At 37.2% G+C, this 24,528-nt stretch overlaps 3 protein-coding genes across 3 annotated transcripts; 2 read left to right on the top strand and 1 right to left on the bottom strand.

Annotated features, from left to right (window-relative positions):
* The first annotated feature begins 647 nt into the window (after nucleotides 1–647).
* On the top strand, nucleotides 648–16,687 carry LOC113683539 (uncharacterized). The gene is made up of 16 exons (XM_027200788.2): nucleotides 648–1,243; nucleotides 2,275–2,342; nucleotides 2,897–3,344; nucleotides 3,971–4,032; nucleotides 4,487–4,629; nucleotides 5,306–5,796; nucleotides 7,320–7,447; nucleotides 8,001–8,158; nucleotides 9,377–9,498; nucleotides 10,382–10,897; nucleotides 11,449–11,556; nucleotides 11,876–11,983; nucleotides 13,327–13,524; nucleotides 14,222–14,441; nucleotides 15,157–15,772; nucleotides 16,310–16,687. The coding sequence occupies exons 1-16, from the start codon at nucleotides 764–766 to the stop codon at nucleotides 16,407–16,409; spliced, it is 3,966 nt and encodes a 1,321-aa protein (XP_027056589.2). The 5' UTR covers nucleotides 648–763; the 3' UTR covers nucleotides 16,410–16,687.
* Nucleotides 16,688–17,658: 971 nt separating this feature from the next.
* On the bottom strand, nucleotides 17,659–18,829 carry LOC113683529 (uncharacterized). Its single transcript, XM_027200782.2, has one exon. The coding sequence runs from the start codon at nucleotides 18,789–18,791 to the stop codon at nucleotides 18,189–18,191; it is 603 nt and encodes a 200-aa protein (XP_027056583.2). The 5' UTR covers nucleotides 18,792–18,829; the 3' UTR covers nucleotides 17,659–18,188.
* A 52-nt stretch (nucleotides 18,830–18,881) lies between these two features.
* LOC113683528 (cilia- and flagella-associated protein 53) lies at nucleotides 18,882–23,649 on the top strand. The gene is made up of 10 exons (XM_027200781.2): nucleotides 18,882–19,076; nucleotides 19,308–19,427; nucleotides 19,624–19,733; nucleotides 20,157–20,330; nucleotides 20,692–20,914; nucleotides 21,012–21,212; nucleotides 21,548–21,646; nucleotides 21,796–22,012; nucleotides 22,538–22,755; nucleotides 23,201–23,649. Exons 1-10 carry the CDS (start codon nucleotides 19,011–19,013, stop codon nucleotides 23,312–23,314), a joined length of 1,542 nt encoding a protein of 513 aa, XP_027056582.2. The 5' UTR covers nucleotides 18,882–19,010; the 3' UTR covers nucleotides 23,315–23,649.
* The last annotated feature ends 879 nt before the right edge of the window (nucleotides 23,650–24,528 follow it).

Below are 24,528 nucleotides of genomic sequence, written 5' to 3'. Positions count from 1 at the left end.
TTAAGACGGAAATACGTTTTTTAATCCACTGGGTAGCGATTTATCCAGGGCTGAGAGAGATTTATCCGTCGCATAGCGTTATCCCCACTGAGAATTATTAGGCCCTCGACTTCCCCCATCGACTATATTTGAGAGTTTATATCGCAAAGAAGTAAAAATTATCCAAAACATATCGACGACAAAGTTGTTATTGTTGTTGTTTTTTATTTAAAAAGGAAACTACCGTAATGAAGTGGGCATGCTAAGGCATTGCACTCAATTTAACTTTTTTTTTCAAAGTAGCCGCAAATAAAGAAATGGCCTCTGCTTTCTAGATTTCATTTATCCCTCCCGTCCCAGAACCGCTTTGCTTTGTCTCTCTTAGACGATTAAACGATTGAGAGACACGGACCGAAATCTCGCTTTCAAGCAGTCAGATCCGAGAAAACCAAGTTGTCTTGGAGGAGCTATAAACAACCACACAGGCCATTCAATCACAATGCTTTTCAAAAAAGCGTGTAACTTGTTTGATAAAAAATTACAATTCTTATCGTGACTTTTGCGTGACATAACATCGTTTCCCTGAAATTTATCGCTATCCAAAACTGACTCACTAGCGCATGCACGTTTGATCACCGTGATCTTAGAAACGCGCCTGGTATTTATATGATAGCCGCTGAGGCACGTGGTCGTGTGTACGGTCTGCAACTGTCTACAACAGTAGTCTTGATTGTTTTGGAAAAGCTAATCACCAGGTCATGTTCCACGGACTTTGTTGTTTTCAATGGCTGGAGAAGTGCCTCAGTCAGTTAAGATATCTTTAAGGTCCGTGTTGTTATCTAGCATAAAGGGGATCAAGCAAACGAGGGTAGAGAAAGATTATCATCAGTTGACAAACTCAAAACTTGATTTCAAAAAGTATGGCTTCCAAGACCTCTATGAATTTTTGCTGGCTATCCCAGACGTTGCAAGGCTGGAATTTTCCGTAAAGGATGGAGAAAATAAAGTGTTTGGAGTTCCTGAAAAGGGGGTTTTTATCTCCAAACATGCAAAGAAGGCCGAAGGTGTCCCAAATGGACTTAATCCTCTGCATCCTTCAGAGTGGCCTCGAAACAAGAGGAGCAAATCAAAAGACCGAACTGTTGTACACGATAAAGCTTCCTTGAAAGTGACGGTAGATTCAGACCAAAAAAAAGACATTTTACCAAACTTTAAAGGGCTATACGGGATTCATATCGGGCATTTGCCATTAAATTGTCAAGAGGTAAGTTTGTATACAATAAATTTACTTTTAGTTGTCTCACCTGCCTCTCTCCATTTAACCCTTTTACTGCTAAGATTCATATTCTCCTTACTGTCTTCGACACAATTCTTGTGATGCTATTTCAAAGAATTTGGTTTTGGATCAACTAATAATCCCCAAAGTGATATTTTTCTATATTCTCATCCCTTGTCTGTTTGATGTTGTGTTGATTTTGTAAGGAGAAATTCTGTCTTGGTTACTCATGCAAGTTGAAGGGTTGAATGGCACATAATGTTTTCCCTTCTAATTGCAGAGATATGAGCCAAGTTGTTGAGTCAATATTTCAACCAGTGTACTTTTCAGTTGTAAAATTTTCAGGCAAAGTGTTATAATGAAAGGTTTTTTGAACACTAACCAGACTGAAGTCCTTATCAGCCAAACCCACGTAGTCGTTTTATGGAGAGGAACAAAAAAAAGTGGATGATGGAAAAAGCAGGGGGTTAATTCCTGCTAACAGCTGTGTATCAGATTTCAGTAGCTCCCCTATTGGTTTGCTCCCACGTACCAAAAATCTAATACAGGCCCGAGACTTCACCCTCTACACCCTGACTTACATCATCATACATAATCTCCATACTGTTTTCCATACATTTCCTAAGGTACTGAGTAGGAGAATTTGTCTAACAATCAAGAACTTCTTTAGTTGGTGATCATTTCCTTTCTTCTTGTGACCTTGAAGTGTGATTCAAAGGTGATATTATAGGGAGAGATTAGATGTTAGTCACTCTAAGGGGTTGAAGGGTTAATGAGAAAAAATTGTGAGCCTTGTTGTGGAGGGTATGGATTGCTGAAGCTAAGTTCGTGGTATTAAGACAGTCTTGCCTCTTTGTAAGATCAGACTGAAAGTTTTATGCAGGAGATTTTCAGGATTCTCTTACACAAATTTGACATGGTTGAATTTTTCTCGTTGATTATTTCTGTTTTTGTAAGTGAGTGATTTTAATTTTGGTTCTTTTTTCATCTGGCTTTCTAAATTCTACTTATATTTGCAGAGTGAACTGAGGGATATTTTCAAGCATTTTAAAAGTTTAAAGGAAGTGAAGATAGAAAATTCTAACAGGTTGGTTGTCAGTGGAGCACATCAGCTCTAATCATTGCCATGTTTGTGTATATTTGTTAGGAGGGGAGATTGTTTCCAATTTCATAAAAAGTCTGCCAAGGCCTGCTTTGTGGCATTTCCTTATACATATACAATTTGTATTGTGCTGATAATACTTTGACATAATGTGCTATAAATAGTAACCTATTAGAGACTGAAGATTCACTAATAACAAAAAAATGAAAATGAAAGTTAATGTAAGCAATGCAGAAAATGAAAGTTAATGTGAGCAAATCAGAACCTTTCGAAACATAATAATTATTTCTCTCTGAAATGATTCCTGTTACTTTGGTGCATAATATGCCAAGCAGTGCAGCACTGACAAATAAACTCTTGCTTTTCTAAAAACAATTTTTTCCTTTCCTCGAGAAGTAGTAGGAGCTGGCTTAAATACAGCAGGAATTATAGTACTTGGCAAATTCTGCTTTATCTCTAGTGTTAAGTATAATACTTTCAGGTTCTACTGATAGTTATTTATTTTCTCATTTTCATTATGATAAAAATCAAATTTTTAGGATTGCATTTCTGAGGTTTTCCGAACATGCAGATGCTGTCCAAGCGATGAGTGACTTGAATGGTTACAAATTACGTGACTCTGTGTTGAAGATTAATCCAGCCATTATACGGAACTCTGTTCAGAATGCAAAATTAATGAAAAACAGAAAGGAACAACCAAAGATAGACACTAAAAATTCTGTAACCACAAATGGTTTTGTGAGTGAAGATGCTGTTGTTACAGAACCTAGTAGTAGTGTTCCCTGCAGGAGTCCTTTGTCATTGCCAAGGGAAATGAAAACAGTTTTGTCTGAAGAAAGCTGGGAAACGGAAAGTGCTCTGTCACCAACGAGAACGGCAGGAGAGAAAAAGAAAATGTATGGTCAAGAAAATTCTGTGATAGCTATTATAAAGGAAAACAGGGGATATCCCATTCATGTGAGCAATTTTCCAGCAGGAACAACACAGGTACAGTGGAATTTAACCTTTAACTCCAAAGATCTGATTGTTAATTCTCAACTCTAGATAATACACATTTCCTTGTAAATTAGGAAAACAACTTCTGCCTGATAAGTTTGAATATTCTCATGACCTATTTGCTCGATAATGTTTAGATATTATAGGGAGAAGTCATTTGTTAATCACTTTTGGGAGTTAAAGGGTTAATTAATTGAGAAATGATCTTGGAGAAATTTTTTCAACATAAGGAAAAATGCAATTAGTCCTAAATGTTGTTTCAAGCCAGGGAATTTACTATTTGTAATAATGATGAAAGCTTCATGTTACTGAATGATTTTAACTTACAGAAATAATTGTTGATAACAAGTTACTCTTCATAAGAATTCTTCTAGGAATGATTTGCTTATAGCCATTCCAATGTAGTAATTTAGGAAAACCAGTTCACTTAAAAAAGGTATTTTTGTTCGGAAAGAGTAAGTTGGTGACAGCAGGGAAATTGTTGGTTTTTGGGGGATCCCAAAGTAATAATTAAACTGAAATTTTTAAAATTTACATTGTAATGTATTTTTTCATTGTGTATCTGTCTTTACTTAAATAAAGATCACTATTACCGGTAGTTCTTTGGTTTTCTCTAGGAATCACTCAAACAAATCTTCAGTGTACATGGAAAAGTAGTGCAAATTTTAATGAAAGAGAAGTAAGTACATGTTTATGAACCCAACATGTTGGAATTGTTTATCTTTTATTGATGTATGATAAATTTTGTTTAATTATTGAAATTAGCAATACCTTTTGTAGGGGAGCTGTAGTGAGTGAACTAAAATTTTCAGCAAAATTTACCATCGGGGATCAAGAGATTTTAAAAAAAAAGCTACATGTCAAAAATTTATTTGTATTTTAATGAGTTATCAATCGTACAAATGCTGGTATGTATCACCTTTGAATTGTTTCATTGTTTTGTTGCCCCATGCTTGAGAGCATCATTCTTTATCACAGCCTTGGGCCAAATTGAAGATTTTTTTTGGTGCCATTGTTTACTTTTTACCAAAATTGGTATATGCCCCTGCTATTCACATTCACTGAAGGAAAGAAAATTGTAGTTCTGTCTCTTGTATCCATTTCTCAAATGTTTTTGTTAAATTTAATTGCAGATATGCCTTTGTCTACTTTGCACAAAAGGATGAAGCTGTAGCTGCCCTAGAAAAATTGAAAGGTACAAAAATAGGGGATAAGATACTTACAATCACTCCTAGACAACAGAAAGGCAAAGCCAAGCAGCAAGACAACTTAGTAGGTGAGAAGTTCATAGTGTCTGTTGAAGGCACTGCTCCATCTTCATTCCTAAGGGTGTAATTGGGTACCTGCCCACTTGATCTTTCTTGCTCTGGGCCTTGAAAACAAGTGTAACAAAGACATGACTCTAAGAACTGTTTCGTCATTTCATTTCCTTTCTGCAGTTCAAATGAATTCTTGCAAAACTGTAAATTATAAGTCAATAAGATTAATTAGTATTTTGAAGCAGAGGAGGCAAATGATACAATTTGATGCAATCAGTCTTTCCAGAACAGAGAATTGTGTATGCAGGAGAATTCCCTTTGCTGTTTAAATGTATTTAATAGAGTTTTTATTATTATTAGCATTCTTGAGGGGGGCTGTTCTTGTAGACTACCACCCTCCTTCCCTTTCCTCTTTCCACTGTGACAAGTGGAAAGACAAGTTACAAGTTACCTTAAGCCAAAGTCAGTTCCCTGTGGCGCATGCACTCTGTTAGAGAAGGGCCCTGGTTGGCTCCCTCTCCCTTTTGTGGGAGAGTTCATTGCTGGGTTGGTAATATTTTCCATCAGGATGTTTCTGGAACCCAACTTCAATTTGCAAGGCAATTATTTATGGTTGTTTTAATAAAAGCTTACTGGTGTTTAGTGCCTGATTACTCATTGTTGATCCTTTTGTGCCCTCATTTACTCTCTCAGTGGGTACCATGGGGCAATCACTTACTTCTAGTGAGAGCTCTGTATCTAGCTGCAATGCCATGGGGTCTCAATCACCCACATATCATAGCTTCTCTGATGGTGCACTTGGCTCAGGAAGCAGCAAGAGAGATGGCTCTGGTGTGTTTGTCAATGGATTGAAAGGATCATGCGAAAGAAGTGTTGGACAAAACCAGGAGAGTGGTAGAACAATATATAATCAGAAACTTGAGGAAAGTGTAAAGATCAGCTCTTCTTCTATGGCTAGTGTTGAAAAAGGCAACTCTGGTCCTACTAGAAAACCAGAGATTTCAGTTGCCACTAAAGAAAAAGGACCCGGGCATATTCTTTTAACCCATTCAGAGATGCATGAACTCTTCTTGAAGTGTAAGAAACCACTTAGAACCATGGATGACATCAAAGCTCAGGAGTTTAAAGTTCTTGTGACTGATATTGTAGACTCTTGCCATTTCTGGGCCAACATTGATGACAAGGTGGGAAAAGGTTTATTACTTGTTGTTACAGTAGAGCTTTTATGTCTTGAACCTCTTAGTTACTGCATTGTAGTCAAACATTGTTCTAGTGCAACAACTGCAGCTTCATATTCTCTGTGTTAAAGAAATACACCAGTACTTCACCTGCTGTTAGGCCTTTATTTCAAGTTTCTTTAACCCTTTAACCCTTAAGAAGGAATAGCATTTTATTAATTTCTTCCATCTACAGGGCTCAAAATTAAAAAAACTTCCAAGTCGCCTTTTGGCGACTATCAAAGAAAAAATGGTCATCAAATGCAAAAATGCAGTCGCCGGATAGTACAAGAATAGAAGCTCAGATTAGAGCCCCATTTAATTGACATAGTTGTTTGGCTTCTGGAACTAAACACATTGCAAAAACATCCTCCGGTAGCTGCTGCATGAGATTCACGCTCCGAACAAACCTTTTTGAAAGAATTTGAAACGCTTCTTGTTTGCATACTAACAACGATCTTGCTTCCTGGTAATTTCAAGACTGCAGCAAATTACAAAAATTCCTCAGTGTATCCTTCTCTTGTGATAAACAATTCATGACTTTCGGTGTAGACTCGTCTCACTTGATCGTGTACATGGTGAAAGAAAGCTTCTACTCTGAAAGCTGGCTCCTTGTGACAGAATCTGCTACAGAACACTTTTAAATTCAGCGGCCTTTCAACAAAATATTACGCCCACGGTCACCATGTAGAAGCTGCTGTACTGTTGTCTCGGAAGTCGCGATCTTGAAGTGATTTTAAGTTTTAACCCTAAAGGTAAACAGACTAAATTTGCATTTTCTTTTGCAGAAAAGCAGAAAAAAGACTGAGGAAATTTTTTCTCACCTTTAATCTTTTATTTATCAGAGGAACATAGTCGTCAAAGTGGCGACTAAACTTGAAATTTTAGTCGCCAAGTTATAAGATTTAGTTGCATTGGCAACTGTATCGGTCGCAATTTTGAGCCCTGATCTATATCACCTTTGAATCACACATTTGAGGTCATAAGAGTAAAGGAAATGATCACAAACTAAAGAAGCTTTTGATTGTTAAGCAAATTCTCCTTGTTTTTGCTGGAAGAAATGTATTGAGAAGAGTATGGAGAAGATGTACAGTAATGTTGAGGTGTAAAAGGTTAACAGGAATGTTAAGATATCCAAGGTTTGATGGAAAAGGAATCTAAGTTGCATTGTCGTAATCCATTAAATGCCAACGTCTTTGGTAATTAGTCCATTATGAGAGATATGTCATCTCTGTCCAGCAAGTTTTTCAAGGCTTAATTTGTGACCTCCAGACCCAATCCTAAAGTATGAAAATTGTCTCTAACCACAGGATTTAGCTCAAGAGGAAAGTTTGTCTTAATTTATAATCTGTTATATAATTGTGGGAAATTGTAGCAAATACTGTTGGAAAGTGCTCAATACACATGAGTGTAGAGCGAAATACAGTCAAAATGAATCATGTGTGTTTTGTTTTGAATTGTAATCTGTTATATAAATATTTCTATTTTAGAGTGGAAGTTATAAGGAACTTGAACAAATTAGGACTGATCTTCAGATTGTGGAGCATTATAAGCGATGTATGCCTGTTAAGCATCAGCTGGGTGCAGCAATGTTTTCAGAAGACAATCTTTGGTACAGGTAAATACCGAATCAGTCAAATGAATTTCCTTGTTGGTGTTTCTGCTCACTCAGTTACTTTTATTTTACAGTACACCACACAAATAGCAAACGCTACTGCTAAGTCATCTTTTCATTTTACAAAAGTTTTTTGATATCAATGATTTTTAAAAAGATCACAAAAATAATTATCCAATTTGTAATTTCTGTGTTTATTCAATTTCTGGCATCTTTTTGAGTTATTAGGTGATTTGAGAAAAAATGTATGAATATGTAACAACCCCGAGAAACATCCACAATGATCTATGATTACAAGTTGACACAGCTCCAATTACTTGTATGTGTATGTGCAGCAATTGGGAAAAGCTCAGTGCCAATCAACAGGTTAACCTATGTAAATCTAACAATCATACTTTAAGCTTTTTTTGCCTTTTGTTCTTTTCTTTGTCATTCATTTGTGTCTTAATCATGCTCAACAAGGCATTCTTGTGGAGGGTGTTGTAAATTCAAATCATAACTGTTGTATTAAAAGTTAAAAATGACCTTTGAATGTAATAATACCTTATTTTTACAGATGTTGGTGTTTAGAAGTAACAAAAATGGACCAAAAGCAAGCAAAAGTTTTTTATCTTGATTATGGAAACTGTGAATGGATATCTTGGGACCAGTTTACAGACATACACAAAAGATTCTGGGATCTTGCCCCTCAGGCAGTGCCATTCAAGCTTGCAGGTACAAACTTTATGTGTAAAGGTGCATGTGCGAAAGGATTGTAATGAAATTTTCTGATTATTGCATACTTTTTTAGTGTAATTTTAAATGTATAGTGCATAGTTATCACAACACTTTTAAAAAAGGTTTTCCAAGTAGGTCACTTCCCATTGTAACAGCCCCATACAAACCTAGCCATTAAACTCCTTACACCCTTACATTGGTGTTCATATTCTCCAAACTGTTTTCTTTACATTTCCTCTGGCACTGACAAAGAAAATTTGTTAACAATCAAAGTTTCTTGAATTGGTGATCATTTCCTTTATTCTCGGGACCTTACTACATGTATATGTATTTGATTCAAGGGTGATACTGTAAAGAGAAATTAGAAGTCAGTCACTCTTAGGGGTTGAAGGGCTCACCTCTAAGAGCTATTAGTATGTTGTTCCTCCTGACAGTATCAGTTCTGAATAAAACATTAGGGTTGTGAAAATGAAGGAAATTATTGTCAACTAAAGAAGTTCTTGATTGTTGGACAAAACATTCCATTTTAATACCATAAAAAATGTATAGAGCACATATGGAGATTGAGTGTATCAATAATACGTTGGAGAGGTTTATTGTTGGGGAGGCTGCATGGTGTGTGTGGTTTAGGGCAGCTGCATATACAATGTCTGACATCTACAGGTCCAGAATTCTGGACTCTGTTGCTCAACTGTGTTGCTCTTTTGATAGTTCTAAGTTCAACTCCTGTAGCATTTCACCATTTGCTCCCTTGAGTGACCAACAAACAAATTCACTTTACAGTATCAATACTCTATCAACCAGACAGATGATGAGAAGATTTAGTAAAATATCAATAAGGGGATATTTCTTTATTTAACAACAAATTCTCGGAGTTACATCTATAAGAAACACATTTGATACTGAGAGTTGGGTGTGAAAGGGATGATATGTCAAATAGCCTACATAGGTGGCATTTATGTTAGTGCCAAGGCGATGAGCAGGGAATTCATGGGAGGCTTGTGACAGAATTCCGACAATACAGAACCATAAAGGGCACTCAAAACTTTCAGCTATGTGGGCCATAACCAAAATGTTGGCCTCTCAATGGCTGGAACTTTGAACAGTTATATTCTGTAGACTCTATTATTTTGTTTGCAGTGAGTTTAGAGTGTTTCCAACTTGTGCTAAATAAATAAAACCTCTTACAATATTTTGCATGGTGTGTTCTTGTAGGTATTGAGGTTGCAACAGATGTGTCACCTGAGATAATTAATGAAGGGTCAAAATACTTGAGTGCTTTGATTATTAATAAAGTGTGCACAGCAAGAGTATGTTGCTCATCAGATGCTAATCAGGTAACCATATGTTACTGTCTGCAAATAACTTGAAGCATCATAAAGTGATATTTATTAAATAAAAACTTTACACTTATCAAAGGCCTGTAAATTTCCTTTAGTCTTTCACTCTTCTGTGAATACGGACTACTCTCGATAACACCAACCTTGGCAAACTCAAACTTGCCCATTATTTGAACCACTTGTTATGGTTTGTGGAGGTTTTTCCACATTGCAAGTTTTCCCCCCAATAGGGAGTTTGCTCTCAGAAGTAAAAAGTTTAAACATTTGGGGGCGAACTGGAGGAGGTAGGGACTAACTGGTGAAGGTGGAGGCAACTTGGTGAAGGTGGGGGCAAATTGGTGAAGGTGGAGGCAATGTGGGGAAGGTGGGGGCCAATTGGTGAAGTGGAGGCAACTTGGTGAAGGTGGGAGCGAATTGGTGAAGGTGGAGGCAACATGGTGAGGGTGGGGGCAAATTGGTAAAGGTGGGGGCAAATTGGTTAAGGTGGAGGCAACTTGATGAAGGTGGGGGTGAATTGGTGAAGGTGGGGGCGAACTGGTGAGATTGTAGGCAAACTGGTGAAGGTGGGTGTGAATTGGTGAAGGTGGAGGCGTACTTGCTCTTCTTTTGGAGGTGAACTCAAAGAGGTGTTAGGGGGTAAACTTGCAATGGGGTGAAACTTCCGAATACCCTTATCATATTTTTCTTGTGATTATATTCTTGGTATCTAAAAGCTTGAAGTAGTTTTCCTTTCCCTTGAGATCATTTCCCACACAGTTTTGTTTGCATTGATTCCAACTGCCTTTTCAATATGTGACAAGCATATGATTCCTTTCAGCTCATGTTAATACCGCTCAATACATTTTACTATGTTTGTTTTATTTTATTGTGGGACATGTAGCCTCATGTCATTGAGGTGGAACTCTTTGTCAAAGATGACAATGGAAGGGATCTACAAGTAAATGAGCAAATGGCATTGACAAGATATGTACGAGAGGCAAGGATGGAAACTCAAGGAGCTTCAGGATTAATCCAAAGCAAAATGAACATGGAATCAAATCCAACATTCTTGACCCAGCTGCAGCAGTCAGAAAGACAAGGACCAGCGCCCTTGTATGTTAGACCGCAAATTACAAAGGATACCCACACTGTTGATTCATTTCCAAACCCAGTGCAAAAACCAATGGATCAAAAAATAGAGCAAACTAGACAGCCCTCATGGAGTAGTCAGGGAAAATTGTCCCAGAAATTGAATCAAAGACCTCATAATGTACATGAGAATGGCCAGTGTTCTATTTCAAACCAAAATGTAGAAACAATGGAAAAATCTCTGCCTAAGACTTTGCAGCAACAACAGCACTACCCCAGTTACCAGTTGTTTGAGAAGAAAGAAGTCATGATAGTTACACTGTCACATGTAAGTCACCAACCCCTGTGATCTTAATTGTAATTTTTCCAGTCGTAATATATTCCCTGTTAAATTACTGGTGGGAATTGGTTAGTAAAATGAGGAAACAGCCTCAAAATCATTCTCTTGACAAAGGGCTTACACTTGAAACATCATCTTTAGATACTCATCATGGTGGCCAATCTACTTTACTAACATACATTTGTTATACTCCTCGCTAATGCAGCAAAAACTTACACTCAACATCTGTTTGCTTTTTAATGAATTTATGGTATATAGAGAAGTTTGATTTTGATCACAAACTTGTTTCAGTTCCTGGCTCTTAGACTTTTTTTTATTTGTCACAGAATGTTCCATTTTTCTTTGTTCAGCTATTAGTTTGTTCTCTAATTCAATCATTACTTGTCATTATCTGGTGGTAAATATGGTAAAAAGACTCATATTTTATGTTGGCCCAGTCAATTAAAACTCCAGAATTGCTTGATGCAGTGATCTGTACTCATTCGCTTCAGTACTGAATAATTTCATGGAGTGCTTGTAAAATGTTTGCTTCTCTGCAGATTGAATCCTTCGATGCAATATACTTCTATAAGTCTGATAATAACAGTCTAGAGCAGCTTAGATACATGACAAGGGCGATTAACTCTGAAACGAATGTAGCTGCCAAGGTAAGACTGTAGGAGTTTCTTAATGTCATTTCTTTAATGGTCTCCAGATAATTTTCAGAGATTGCATTGGTTTTACTTTACTTAGCTTTGTGATTGGTAAAGAAAACTCACGCTGCTTTCTTAAGCAGTCAGATGCCTGTTGCAACATGGCCTGTCACATTTTTCTGCTTACCAGGTTGTTTGCATCTTTCTACATAAAATTTGCATTGGCCTATTATGGTCATTTTTCTTGGATCTGATTTGACCTTGAAATTGTTTTGATAATGATTTTGGTGGCAGGGAATTCAGTAGAAATTCACATTCTGGTACTTTTTCTCAGATCTACCCTCGCATTGGTGATATTGTAGTGACAGTCAAGGAAACTGGAAGGTGCTTCAGGGTCAAAATTATATCAGTTCCTTTTGGTTCCGGGATTGGAGTGGATAGGGTACGTGTCTTTCTTCTCATTTTTCTAATATGATTTCCTTGTTCTAATGAATTTACTTCTCCTACACCAACCACAAAAAGCAACATTTTTACTGCTATTCAAGTTGTACTATCTTACCTATTACACACTCAATGGTTTAGAGAATACATGTACTGCTCTTAGCAGGGTGCATGTAACATATGAACTTAGTATACATGGCAGAGCTGATACAGCTACAAATTGAGTGCGCATGCTCGTAAACTGCAAGAGATATTACTGCGTGCAAAGGAATAAGAACAACAATATGACATAGCCACTGATGTTTTCATTTTGCAAGCCCAAACCAAAACACGCAAGGTTGCCATTTTCAGGAAAGTTTCTGTCGAACCTCCCTAATCACATATCTTGTGCAACAGAAAAAAAAGGTGTGTTAATAGGTGTGAATGTAGTGACTGAAGTTGAGCAGCCATAACATGGCTACAAAGTTTGTGGCACCTGTTACTGCTTTAGAGCTTCTTGTCATTGTCTCTTCTGTTGGCAAACCCTGTGGAGAAAACGTTTGTTCAGTGGAAAAACCTGCATCAGTTTGCAGTTTTTAGAAGGAGAATTGCAGCCTAGGGCCCAGTTGTTCAAAGGCTGATTAGCCCTAACCCAGGGTTAAATTTTAATTCAGGTTTCTTTATTTCTTTGTCCAAAATTCTTTGGGAAAATTTTCACTATTCTTTTTAGAACATCCAATGATCAAATTGCAAGCAAAAAGATTTGAACTGAATTTTCTCTAACTGAAAAATCAAATTTCACACTAACCCTAAGTTACCTTAACGCAGCTTTGAACAACCTGGGCCTGGGCTAGGTTGTTCAAAGCTGGTTTAAGATAACCCAGGGTTAGTGTGAATTTTGATTTCAGATCTGAAAGCTCTGAGAGAAAATCCACATAAATTATTTTTGTTTACAAGTTGATAATTAGCTACTCTAAAAAGAAGGAAAATTGTGCTAAAAAGGCTTTGAACAAAGAAGAAAGAAACCTGGATTAGAATTTAACCTTGGTTTAGTGCTAATTGGCCTTCCGACAACTGTGCCCTGAATGCTCTAATGGTGTTAGTAGTGGAGCATGCACACTCATTTTGCCGCCATTCTGTGTCGGCTCGACCAACTATGGAGTTCTCTAGCTCAGATGCTTGAGAAAAGTGATCTTCTTGTCTTCTTTGTATCTCTCTGGTATAATGCTTATTGCTAAGAGTGCAAATTATGTAGTAAGTTACATTGTTAGAGGCACAGTCAAAGTGGTCAGTGTTTTTGATGAAATGTAAACTAAAATGGTTGTATTTCCTTGAGGGTTGATTGTGTTGTTCTGTTTTCTCTAGGTGAAAGTTCAGAGTATTGACTATGGATGGTATTTCACAGTGCCTCTAAGTAGCTTATGCGAATTGCCTCAGGGCTTAAAGGATATGCCTCCTCAAGTTATGAAGGCAAATCTTGCAGGGCTGCAAAGAGATTCTGCCCTGACGATTCTCCCAGTAATGGCTGTGAATAAGTTAAAGGAAGTTAAAGAAAGGAAACAGGTAATTGCACATCATAGCTGTAAAAAGTTTTCATGATTGATTTTTACAGGTAGCAATAGCAAGATTACCTCTTTTCTTGTGGTTCTGCTGATCCATGCATTTGCAACACAACAGGATAAGGCATTTTACACTTACTATGTGCTTTTTGTTTTGATTGGTTCCTATTGTTGTCAACCTACTTTGTAGTTATTGTCATGCGTGTTGTGTTATTTTTTAGTTGTTGAACTTTCTGCCCTTTCAGAATTTGTTATGATTATATATATGAAAATATCCTTCCTTTCCTAAACCCTTGGAATGAAATAATAGAAAAAAAAAACATTGTGATACATTTTTAATTACCCTTTGTGAAAAATTGCTTTTAGCTTGAAGGAAGCCATTAATAGAAATCAGAAACTTAACAGTTGAAAATCGCGTGATGTTTCTATTTTGATTTTCTCATAATTCCGTCTCTCTTAAACCTTTTATCCCTCGCAGTGACAAGCATCTAATTTCTCCTAACATTACCACCTCTGAATCAAACATTAAGGTCACGAGAATAAAGGAAATGATCTCAAAATCAAGAAGCTCTTGACTGTTAGACAAATTCTCTTAGTAGGCATCATAAGAAATGTATAGAGAACAGTATGGATAACTTGCATAATGTCATTGGGTTGTAAGGGTTTATCCAGCAAAAAATGCTCTCTGTTTTGTGTTTCAGCCACTTCAAGCATCAGTGGTAAAGCGGCGAGAGGATGGTGTACTTTTGGTTGAACTCTTCCAATCTGACGGCCCGAGTCTCAATGTTCAGTTATTGAAAATGCAGGGGATTCAGTTAGATGAGTCTTTATGCTCTCTTTTCTGTGCAAATTTCAAATCGCAAGGATCTGATACCTCTAGTTTGTCATCTGGGGAAAGCATCAACAGTCATCACATCACAAGTAATTCAATTAGAGTGATTTACTTTCAGTGTGTGTATAAATGACGTACTTTAATCTGGAATTCTAACTTGCAAAGCAAGACTTATGTTTGCATTCTGGCAAAAATTTTTCTCTGTTGTCAGCTCCATCATTAGATATAACTTTGCAAATTGTATCTCAGATGGTCGACAACTGTAGAGAAGAGGAGTTAAATTTTTAGATAAACTGTGGTGCTGTATTGCTGGGTGGGGGGGGGGGACAGTACAAGGTAATTTGGTTCTATTAACTGACTTGATAGTGTAAATTGGCTGCTGTGAAGAGTTTCTAAAGCTGATATCTCAAATGTTAACCATACTTCAGAGTCTGTCAGCATCGTACATGGAAAGAGAACTAAGGAAATATAGGAACATATTGCATGATTTGAATTTAACAGTCACTGTATAGGTATTTAGTAACTTGGAGTACTTTGTAAGAAAAAAAGTAATCATTGCCATAAACCCTTTGATAACATTTTCTTCTTGATTTTATGGCACTGTTGAAGATCAAGTGCCATTTCATCTTGGAGATTATAGGAGTTTGGTTGCAGTTTGGACAGATGAGCAGATTCATTGAAATCTTGAATTTTAGGAATGCTAATGAACTCTTTTTTTTATTATAATAGTGGTTATTTTTCTTGGAAAATTATGTTATACATATGCTAACAGTTTTTGCGAATTGTTTTTGTTATTTTTGACAGGTCATCAAGTTTCAAGATGGCCAACACAAGAGAAGACAGTGGATCACAATGCTGATAACCAATCTGTCCATTCAGATTGGGAAGAAAGCCCAACAGGAACAGAACCAGACTGGATGGACACTGTGTCTGTACCTGGGAGTCACAACAGTATGACTGGTAGACAGTCTTTAGACAATCTGTACCTGCCTCCACCTCCTGAGAGGCACCAGCCTTATTCATGGGGTCTAACCAGTGGTGTGCCTCATGGTTCACGCTCCCCTTCAGCATCCTCATCAGCAAGCAATGAATCTCTTGAGGTACATCTTTATCACTCAGGAGGGTCCTCCTCCAGCCTTTCCAGGGAAAGACAGCTGCTGTCTTACTCAGGATCAGGATCAGGATCAGAGGGTAGTGATGTACAAGTACACTCAAGCGCTAAGACCTGGCAAAGTGGTATGCAGGAGATGGAAGGTAAAGAACAATTTAATCAGGAAGATCCACAAACGTGTAGGCAGGAAAGAGAAGAACTGATCCAAAAGGAGAACAACCTGAAAAGGACCTTGGAATTGCCACGAGCTGAGATGATAAAAATGCTAAGTTTGAACCAGGAAAAGGAAAAGCTAGAGAGAAAAATCAGGTAAAATCAAACAGAAGTACCAAGTCTAATAATCTATTCCCACAGAAGTATCTAAGTACCTCGTCTAAATGTCTCTAACTGAGTTTGGGGCCCTCACTATAAGTTACAGACCAAGTTTTTTTGCTTGGGTTTATGGCCGTAGTGCTAAGGATGCCAGAAATCTGGGGGGATAAAACAAGGTTCCATAAATTAAAACACTCACCTACAAATCAAGGTTAGTAGGTCATTCATTATATGTCTCGGTTCAAATAGAGGGGGAGATTTCATCAAAATATAAAAGTTTTGATTTTATTGGGCAGTACAGCAAAATATGACCTACTTAAGTGAATGATTTTGGCTCTCACGCTAGCTGAGGGATGTAGTAAAATATTGTACAAAGGCCAACTAATCAAGGGTTAGGGTGTAGTAGAAAACTCCCTTGGTGTACCTTTGAGTTTTTTCATTAATGCTATGAAGAATCAATTTAGACCACATACACCTATGATGCTTTAAGTGGTGAAGTAACTAATTATCATTTATTTATTATTTTTTTTGCAGGATTAAAGGACTTGAAAACCAAATCCTAAAACTCAGTAAAGAACTGAAGCAACTTGAACTTGATAAAGGAGTACTTGAGGAGGAACTTGGAAGGAGTTGAAGAAAAACATGTGTTTCTCTGTTTATTGCCAATACCGAGTAATCTTGGTTGATTATAAAATCAATGTTTTAACTCAATGGATCTTAACAAAGCATGGAAGAATCTGAAACTTACTGTCCAAGCTGGGCTGATGTTGAGGCACCTAAAGCTGTTTCTGTTGCCAGTGGGGCTAACAAAGAACTGGGAATTTTTTTTTTGTAATAAACTGGAAGCATTGTTCTTTAATCTTAAGTACCTTTATGATAGGCTTTGGAATAAAGACTCAACATTGCAACTACTATCCTCTCTGTTGTGTTAAAGGCATTTCTTTTCCATGAAAGATTGACCAGTCTTTCAGATTGTTTCCTCCAGCGATGTGTGTGATGTGAATTTGTTTGATATTTTCTCTCAAAGCCATAAAGTGAGTAAGTTACAAACAAAGAAGTTTAAATGGGCTTTAGCTGTCAACATGCACTGGTTCTGGCCAGCGAGGTGTTGTTACTTTGCTCTAGCATGAGCCACCCTCTGGTCAGGTTCGAGTAAAAGTGGATGACATAGAAAAATGGTCAAAAAAGCTGTATTTGGGTGAATATTTTGTGTTTAACCACTGGAAATAGTTACAGTAGCCACAGAAAACATGGCTGTCATGTAAATGGCGAAAAAAATGAGGAAGTTCCTCAATTTCAAAGGCTGATTATTGGTCAAAAGTACACAAAAAGTGATGATGGGACCTTACATTTATCAATTTTACTTTTGAATGGTATTTCACCCTGTCTGTCATTCTGTTCACTGGAGATATGTATGGGGAAGGGAACATGAATTGGAATTGATTTGCATTGGGTATTTTATGCTAACCTGTTAAAAAGGGGATTATTTAATCAAAGCCACTGAAAAGGCCAGGTTTACTTAAAGTTGTGGTCTGGGCCAGGGAGTTTGAAATGCAAGTAAACCAACTATGGCTTATGGGTGTACAAAAACTGTTTCCATGGTTATTAGTCATACTTATGAGAACTTGACTTTGAAGGCTCGCTGTTGTGATGAAGTGAAAGAAAATGTGGAATTTAATTACAGGTCATCTTGCAGGGTTTTCTTTAAGGTTTTAAGTAGCCGGAGCTTTTTTAAAGGTTAACGGTTGTGGGTCTTGAAATCCAATATGGCGGACAATACGTCATATTGTTTGTACTTTCCTGCCACCGCAGCAAGATTTGTCAAAAAGAGGGTCCTCATCAGAACGTTTTTAAACTAACCTTGAGTCAGAAAAGATAGGCAGTGCAAATTTATATTTTTATTGAGCCCAAGTTTAGACCTGATAAACATCATCTCTGTACGGGCTCTCGAAGCCATGAAAGTAGCCCGCGAAACCTAGCAGAGAAGCTGGTGTACTTCACCGGCTGCCGGCTCTTATCTACAACCCTGATCTTGATGTTGTTTTGAATACATAATTTTTCATGATAACAATGTGTTTTTCTTGTAGAGAAGCACAATGAAATATTACCAGCATTAAATATTTAACAATTACAGAGGATTATTTGGTGAAATTCTGCACAGCCCCATACTACATCATGCATTCAGCTCTTGGATAGAGAACACAATGACAAAAACTATACACTGCCCATGGGAAAACAGATTTGTTTTACAATAGTATGGGGCTGTGTGGAAATTTTACCAATTATTTTAATACATTGTTTGTTGTTAAAACCTTGAGGGCTTGTATACCTGTCGCATCGTTAGTTTAACAGCGATACAGATACTTTTCAGAAATGATCTTATACAATTTGAGAAAATGCACAATTAAGGAATTTACAACACTCCTTTGGTACTCGGTATATCAGTTCCTTCTCTTTTAAATGCAGTTCGCAGAGCTAGGGCTAGGGCTTTAAAAGCAGACTCCGCCCTATGATGATCATTTTTACCTTTTAAAACGTCCACGTGTAACGTAATGCTTGCTGAAGTAGCAAAGGAACTCAAAAAATGTGGTAGCATTTCGCAGGACAGGTTCCCTATCCGCTCCCTCTGCAAATTCAAGTTGACGTCGGCAAAGGGTCGTCCGGATATGTCCACAACAGCTCGAGAAAGCGACTCGTCTAAAGGAGCATAGGCATAGCCATACCTCGTTATACCTCTTAAATCACCAAGCGCTGCTTTCACTGCTTGGCCCAGAGCAATACCACAGTCCTCGACTGAATGATGATCGTCCACGTGAAGATCACCTTTGCAGCTCAAAGTGAGATCCATTCGCCCGTGTTTCGACAAAGCGGTTAACATATGGTCCAGAAATCCAATGCCAGTGCTTATCTCGCTTACCCCACTTCCATCTATGTTGACCGACAAAGAAATGTCTGTTTCTTTTGTTTTTCTTTCGACAGTCGCTCTTCTAGGTTTGAGCGAACCTTCATCCGCCATTTTTAAAATTGCACGATCCGAGGAGACTGGTTACTAGAGTCCAGCCTTTTCATTTTGTTACATTCAGCACGATATCGAGGCGATTTGGTGTTGGGTCTTTGGTAGTCATGACAACGGGAGGTAATAGCAACCCGAAGCGCCAACTCAGCTGCTGTAGTACATAAGTGTTGTATATTGGCGTTACCTCGAGTCGCTTGAGAGGAATAATTCACCGTCAATATGATGGTTCAACATGTCCGAAGGTGTAGGGAGTTTACAGGGCCTACCCCTCATTCTGTGGCTATCGTAAGTAATGATATCTCTACCATTTTAAAGGCGTAACCGTGCATTTCATGTTAGGGCCATTTTGTCTACTTAGTTCCTCGGGCCCTATGACACACTAAGGTCATATTTTTACTCTGCTTTTTATTCGAAAGATATTGCTAAAATGTGTAATTTTTGATAATTAAAAATCGCCTTATGAATGTCGATCTTATGGGGAACAAATGGCTTAATTCTTGATGCTGTGTGTTGTAGAGAGCTAAACCGACAAGCAAAAGACCTGTGGAACATCTTATCCTTGAAACAAGAAGAAAAGATGAACTAAGGGAGCAAGCAATAGCTGAAACCAAATACCAGAAAAGTTGTGATCTAAAGGTAAGTTGTATTTCATCATCGGATTATGAACATGTATGGCGACCATTTGAAACTTGATGTCGAACAAATGCTGTGCTCTTTTTAAATTTCCAAACCTATAGCAATATTGTAACTCCTCTACGTATTTACTATAGACTGAATTTGTTTGCTATTGCATGTAGATATAATTTCCTCTTTATTCCTGTTATCGCTGTAGTCGGAATGGGAAAAAGCCACGGATAAAAGAATAAAGAGCAATACGATTGCTAGAAGGGTTGAAAAGTTAATGCAAAGAGGAACTTTTAGCTTGGAGGATAGAAGAGAAAGGTGAGAATTAACTAAAGTGTTTTCATGGACCCTTTTTATTTTTTATTTGATTTCCAAGGTATACAGTAGTAAATTGATGAATTGCCATTATGCTGTTGAAGTCTAAAATTTTTTCAGGCTTCCTTTCTGCAATTTCTATGATTGCAGTCCAACTCTGAGAATCAATTTTTTCGCTTGATAGTGCTGATTGCAAAGCATTAGCGAAAAATTTCTTTCAGATAGTAATTTAAACATCCCTTAACAGTATAAATGCATCTCACATTTACATCTTATGCTAGAGGTGTTATTTTCAATCATCCTTTCTTTCCAAAGTTCTTTGTTTTATTGAAAGTGATTTACTCCAAGCTGTAAATGTGCCAGAACCTTTGGTCAAAAATTTATTAATTTTGTAGTGCTCTTTTAAATAAATTTTGTTTCCTTTAGATTGAAAGAAATGCTGTTGGCTGAAGAGCAACAGTACATTGAAGAAATGGAAGCAAAAGAAGAAACAACTCTTGAGAGGCAGGCAAAGATGAGAGAAAGAGCCAAGTTTTTAAAAGAGAAAAGAGAACAAGAAAGGCTGAAACTTGTGGAGGAAAAGCTTGATCAGAGATGGAGGTACTTACTCAGTTCATGAATCATAAGATGGCATCATGAACTAAAGGGTTGATTGCATGAACTCATAGTTAGTTACTCATCAAAGTTTCATAGGATTCTTTGGTCATTTAGACTCAAGATGCAGTCAAAGAGACAATAGAGATTTTTTGATCCTAAACAACAGTGCCTGCACCTTACTTCAAAACTAAAAAAATACCCTACCTCTATGGAAATCAAGGAAAGTGATAATTCATGTTATACTTAGGATATTAGCCCAAAGATTGTTGCTTCTTGTTAAGTGATTTTATAACTTTGAATAAGCACTATTTATGAAAATCCTTTTTATCTATCATCTTAATTTGTTATGTTTCTGGATTTTCAGAGATAATTGTGAGGAGCTCCGCTCAACTTTAAGTCAGCGTCATCAAGATGAAGTTTTTGTGGAACGCCATGAACAATTGAAAATGAAAGAGGAGAAAAAGAAGAAGGAATTAGAAGTAGATAAATTTTATGCCGACTTGTGGGCAGAAGACATTCAGATTAAAAGTATGAGAGAAGAGCAAACTGTAAGGGAACAGATTGAAAGGAACAGAGAAACTTTAAAAGTAAGTTGTTTTTGGGTCTAGCATGAAGTGTTTATTTTCACCTAATGGATTGAGAGTTTATCTAATTTTCATCTTTATGGATGTTTGAATATTTCAGGTTCTACAAGTTCAGATTGCAGCCTGTGAGAAACAGAGAGAAGATGAAGAGAAACTGAAGGAGATGGAGGCACAATGGTTGAAGGAAGAAGCTAAGCTAAGAGAAGAGGAGGAAAAATGGCTACAGGAAGAAAAGCTTAGCAAGCAGAAGGCAGCTAAGAGATCGAGAGAGGTGTCCATCAGACTCAAGAAGGAAAAAGAGGTTGGTTCACATCTATGTATGTATTTAAATATTACATTGTGTCATACAAATACAATTAGTAATAAGTACAATTAGACAAGTCTGTGTTGCAGTCTTTAAATCAACTGCAAATTAGATTAATTTTGTGGACTGAATGGTTAATTGTATAATGGCTTTAAAAATTGAACTGTCTATATACAGCCATTGGCATCATTTGTCTGGTAAAAAAGTGCATCAGGTTATATATAAACTGTACTGTAATATGTAGTTTTAAAGGAAATGGTTTTCACTGCAAAGGTTCCCCATGCCTACTGTAAGCTATTTATTGATTTTTTTTTTTTACTCGTTTTCTTTAGGCCAAAGAGAAGCAAGAAGAACTTGCATTGGACATGAAAATATTAGAAAAACTTTTGGATGATACAAGAAATGAAGTGAAAGAAGAAACACAGAGAAAGGTGAACACACGTGATGATGCTCATTCATTGAACCAAGCGTCTTCCTCTCATACTGTAGCTTTTTATTGCACTGTTGAAGGGGTTTAATCTGGATATTACCTCAATGTAGGCAGAGTACTCAGTGATTCTAATGAATTTATTTTAAACAGCGTGAAATGCGTGAAGAGAATTTACGTTTCATGCAGTACTGTGCAATGAACCGTAAAGAGGATGAAGAGAGAGAGAAGGAACTGGAGCGCATCGTAAATGAGGAGGTGGAAAAGAAATGGGCGCAAACCATAAAGCAATACAAAATGGAGAGAGATGCACGCCAGAAACTCTTGGCCAATGTCATGAAATCTAGGGAACAACAAATTGAGGAAAGAAGTAAGTTGGAAAATCAAGAGCACAATCTTATACATTTAGTGTTAGTAGCTACGAGTAGCACCTGGTGTAGTATATTAGACTATCATTATCAAGGTAAAGGCCAACTCGCTGGTAGTGTCGTAGTCCTTTGCGTTAGTGGTCTAGTATATGGCCAATATTGCCCTTGGTATGGGGTTTTATTGTGGAACCGAATCTTTAAGTTCCAAGATCGTGAAACCTGTTTTTAAGGAGAAACACCACTACATTATGTGGCATTTTTGTGAAGTGCAAGACTTCTTCTATCTTGAACGAGACTGTAATTTACTATTCCAGTGAAACAGAACAGAAAATAGACAATAAGAAGCTAGATAGAAACAAATAGGACACAGGATGAACTTTAAAGCGAATTGCAGCCGACGAACTTAAAAAAATTAGCCTTAAAAGTGATCTGTTCTTCGAAACATATTTCAAGTGATCTGTGACTACGGAGGGAACAATCGTTTAAGAACCCTTTTAAATCCCAGTCATTGCACTTGTTTTTCTCAGAACGGATTGCTGAAAAGGAACAAGAAGCTGAAATAGCAGAAAGGGATGCACTCTTGGCAGCGATTGAAGAGCACAAGCGATTGGAAGCAGAGAATCAAGAGAGAATAAAGAACAGAAATATTGGTTATCAACGGGACCTTGATATGCAAATTGACTATCAACGCAGAGTCAAAGCTAAGGAAATAGAAGAGGAAGAAAGAGAATTCAGAATGGGACAGGTCAGTTATTAGTGTGATCGTGTGCAGATGTGACAAATACTGAACATGATTATTGTCTTGACATTCAATGACGTTTCGAGAACTGTCTCAGAAAGTCATCATCAGTTTCGCCGATTTAAGCATAATCTATGGTCTGAAATTTTTGAGGAAAGAGTTAAAAGAAAGCAAGGAAGTAAATGGTGTATCAATTACTGTGATCAATTACTGTACAGTTACTGTGATCTCATGGATTATGTGTACACTGGCCCGTGACACGGCGATTAGGGGCTGTTCATTTTCATTTAGGTGATTCGTACATTTAGGGAAAAAATAACAATTAAATAAAAAAATAGAGGTGTTAAAGTTTCACAAAAACTCGACTTCTGTGGGGAACCTGTAGGAGTGACATCAAACAAAGGAGAAAAGATCAGAGAAGGCTGACGATTGTTTATTTTACTTGATACAGGAAGCAGAAGCTGAATATCAGAGGAAGCTAAAAGAAGCCCTCGACAGACCAACCATTGATAAAGTGCACCCTCTGAGAATCATGGGAACAGCACTGAGAAGCAAATCCAACTGAGAGAATCTTCGCCTTCATTATATTTGAAGATTGAGAAAATATTGTTGAAGCTTGTTCACGAAACCTAAATGCAGATATGTAGTGAATTGTGCGGCTAAAACTAGATACCACCTTTTATTCTCTGTACTGAATTTATTGATACTGTAAATAGAGATAAATAATAGCTGAGTGGACTTCGTTACATGTACAGTTCGAACTAATCTACGAAATGACAATACCATCGTTCTAGGCCTTCTTTAAGATTTTTAGTCAAAGGTTGTGACTAAACTGTGTTACATATGAAAATTAAATGGTTCTTTTTTTTGTGTAAATAAAATATTTTTGGGTGATCCAGAGCTTGTTGCAAAAACTTTTATGGAAGCCTAGCCTCCGCATTTAAAACTTCTTAGCATTTGGAGATTTGAATGAAGCAATAGAAAAAGCATTATCACAATGGTAACTATTTATCTTAAAGGAGTGCTCGAGCAAAGATCGGAAATTCACGTCATTTACTTCGCAGAATAAACTGTCTAGCGGTGTTACTTAACTCAAAGAAAGGTATCATTGTTAAGTAGAATGTGACCGGATGAATGGCCATGCGCCCCTTTTTCAGCTGAACTTCACTTTTGACAAGTCGGAAATGTCACGAACGGAAAATACTCTAAAAGCTGAAGAACATAGTGCACCCTCTTTTACATTCTGCAGTGTAGTGGCAGTTCAAAGGGGCACTTCAGTATGTAGATCAGTCGTAAATTTGCATTTGAGACCAATTTTTTGCGACATCTTTTTTTCAATGCTCACTTGACTTGGTCGCATCTATAACAACTTCCCTTTTGACAGTAAAGACATGTAATACCATTTATGATAGCTTATTTTGCCTTTCCAAACTTTTTAAGTTAAATCCTTTAGGAAGTCCTTTTAAGGCAGGTGAAAAAAGAAACTTCCCCCTATGGGATGAACTATCATTTTCATCCCGACGGTACTTTTTACTAAAAGACACAGAAACTGAAAAAGTTATATTCCCACTTTTCCTTAGTAAATTTCGTCCAAAAGAATTCGCTCTGGCTTTGGAACTAGAGAAGGAGAACCGTGAAGTTCATGAAGGTTGCAGGGTTCGAGAACTTTATAAGATACTCTACGGTGGCCATATTCCCACAGAACCTTTTTTTTTTTTTTTTTCTTTTTCTTTTCAAGAGTTCTTTTTAGGTATTAGTGCATTTAAAGGATTGATAAAA

This window comes from Pocillopora damicornis, chromosome 4, assembly GCF_964200805.1.
Source record: "Pocillopora damicornis chromosome 4, jaPocDami1.2, whole genome shotgun sequence".
Classification (NCBI taxonomy): Eukaryota; Metazoa; Cnidaria; class Anthozoa; order Scleractinia; family Pocilloporidae; genus Pocillopora; species Pocillopora damicornis.
The sequence above is the reverse complement of the archived record's forward strand: the minus strand, read 5'-3'. Positions and strand labels throughout refer to the sequence as shown.

Excerpts from the sequence above, each read along its gene's own strand:
- LOC113683539 (XM_027200788.2), top strand. The coding sequence starts at position 764 with ATGGCTGGAGAAGTGCCTCAGTCAGTTAAGATATCTTTAAGGTCCGTG. Across the intron at positions 7,448-8,000 it reads GAAGACAATCTTTGGTACAG|ATGTTGGTGTTTAGAAGTAA; the intron begins GTAAATACCGAA and ends TTATTTTTACAG. Across the intron at positions 14,442-15,156 it reads CAACAGTCATCACATCACAA|GTCATCAAGTTTCAAGATGG; the intron begins GTAATTCAATTA and ends TATTTTTGACAG.
- LOC113683529 (XM_027200782.2), bottom strand. The coding sequence starts at position 18,791 with ATGGCGGATGAAGGTTCGCTCAAACCTAGAAGAGCGACTGTCGAAAGA.
- LOC113683528 (XM_027200781.2), top strand. The coding sequence starts at position 19,011 with ATGATGGTTCAACATGTCCGAAGGTGTAGGGAGTTTACAGGGCCTACC. Across the intron at positions 19,077-19,307 it reads CCCCTCATTCTGTGGCTATC|AGAGCTAAACCGACAAGCAA; the intron begins GTAAGTAATGAT and ends TGTGTGTTGTAG. Across the intron at positions 20,915-21,011 it reads GGAACAGAGAAACTTTAAAA|GTTCTACAAGTTCAGATTGC; the intron begins GTAAGTTGTTTT and ends TGAATATTTCAG.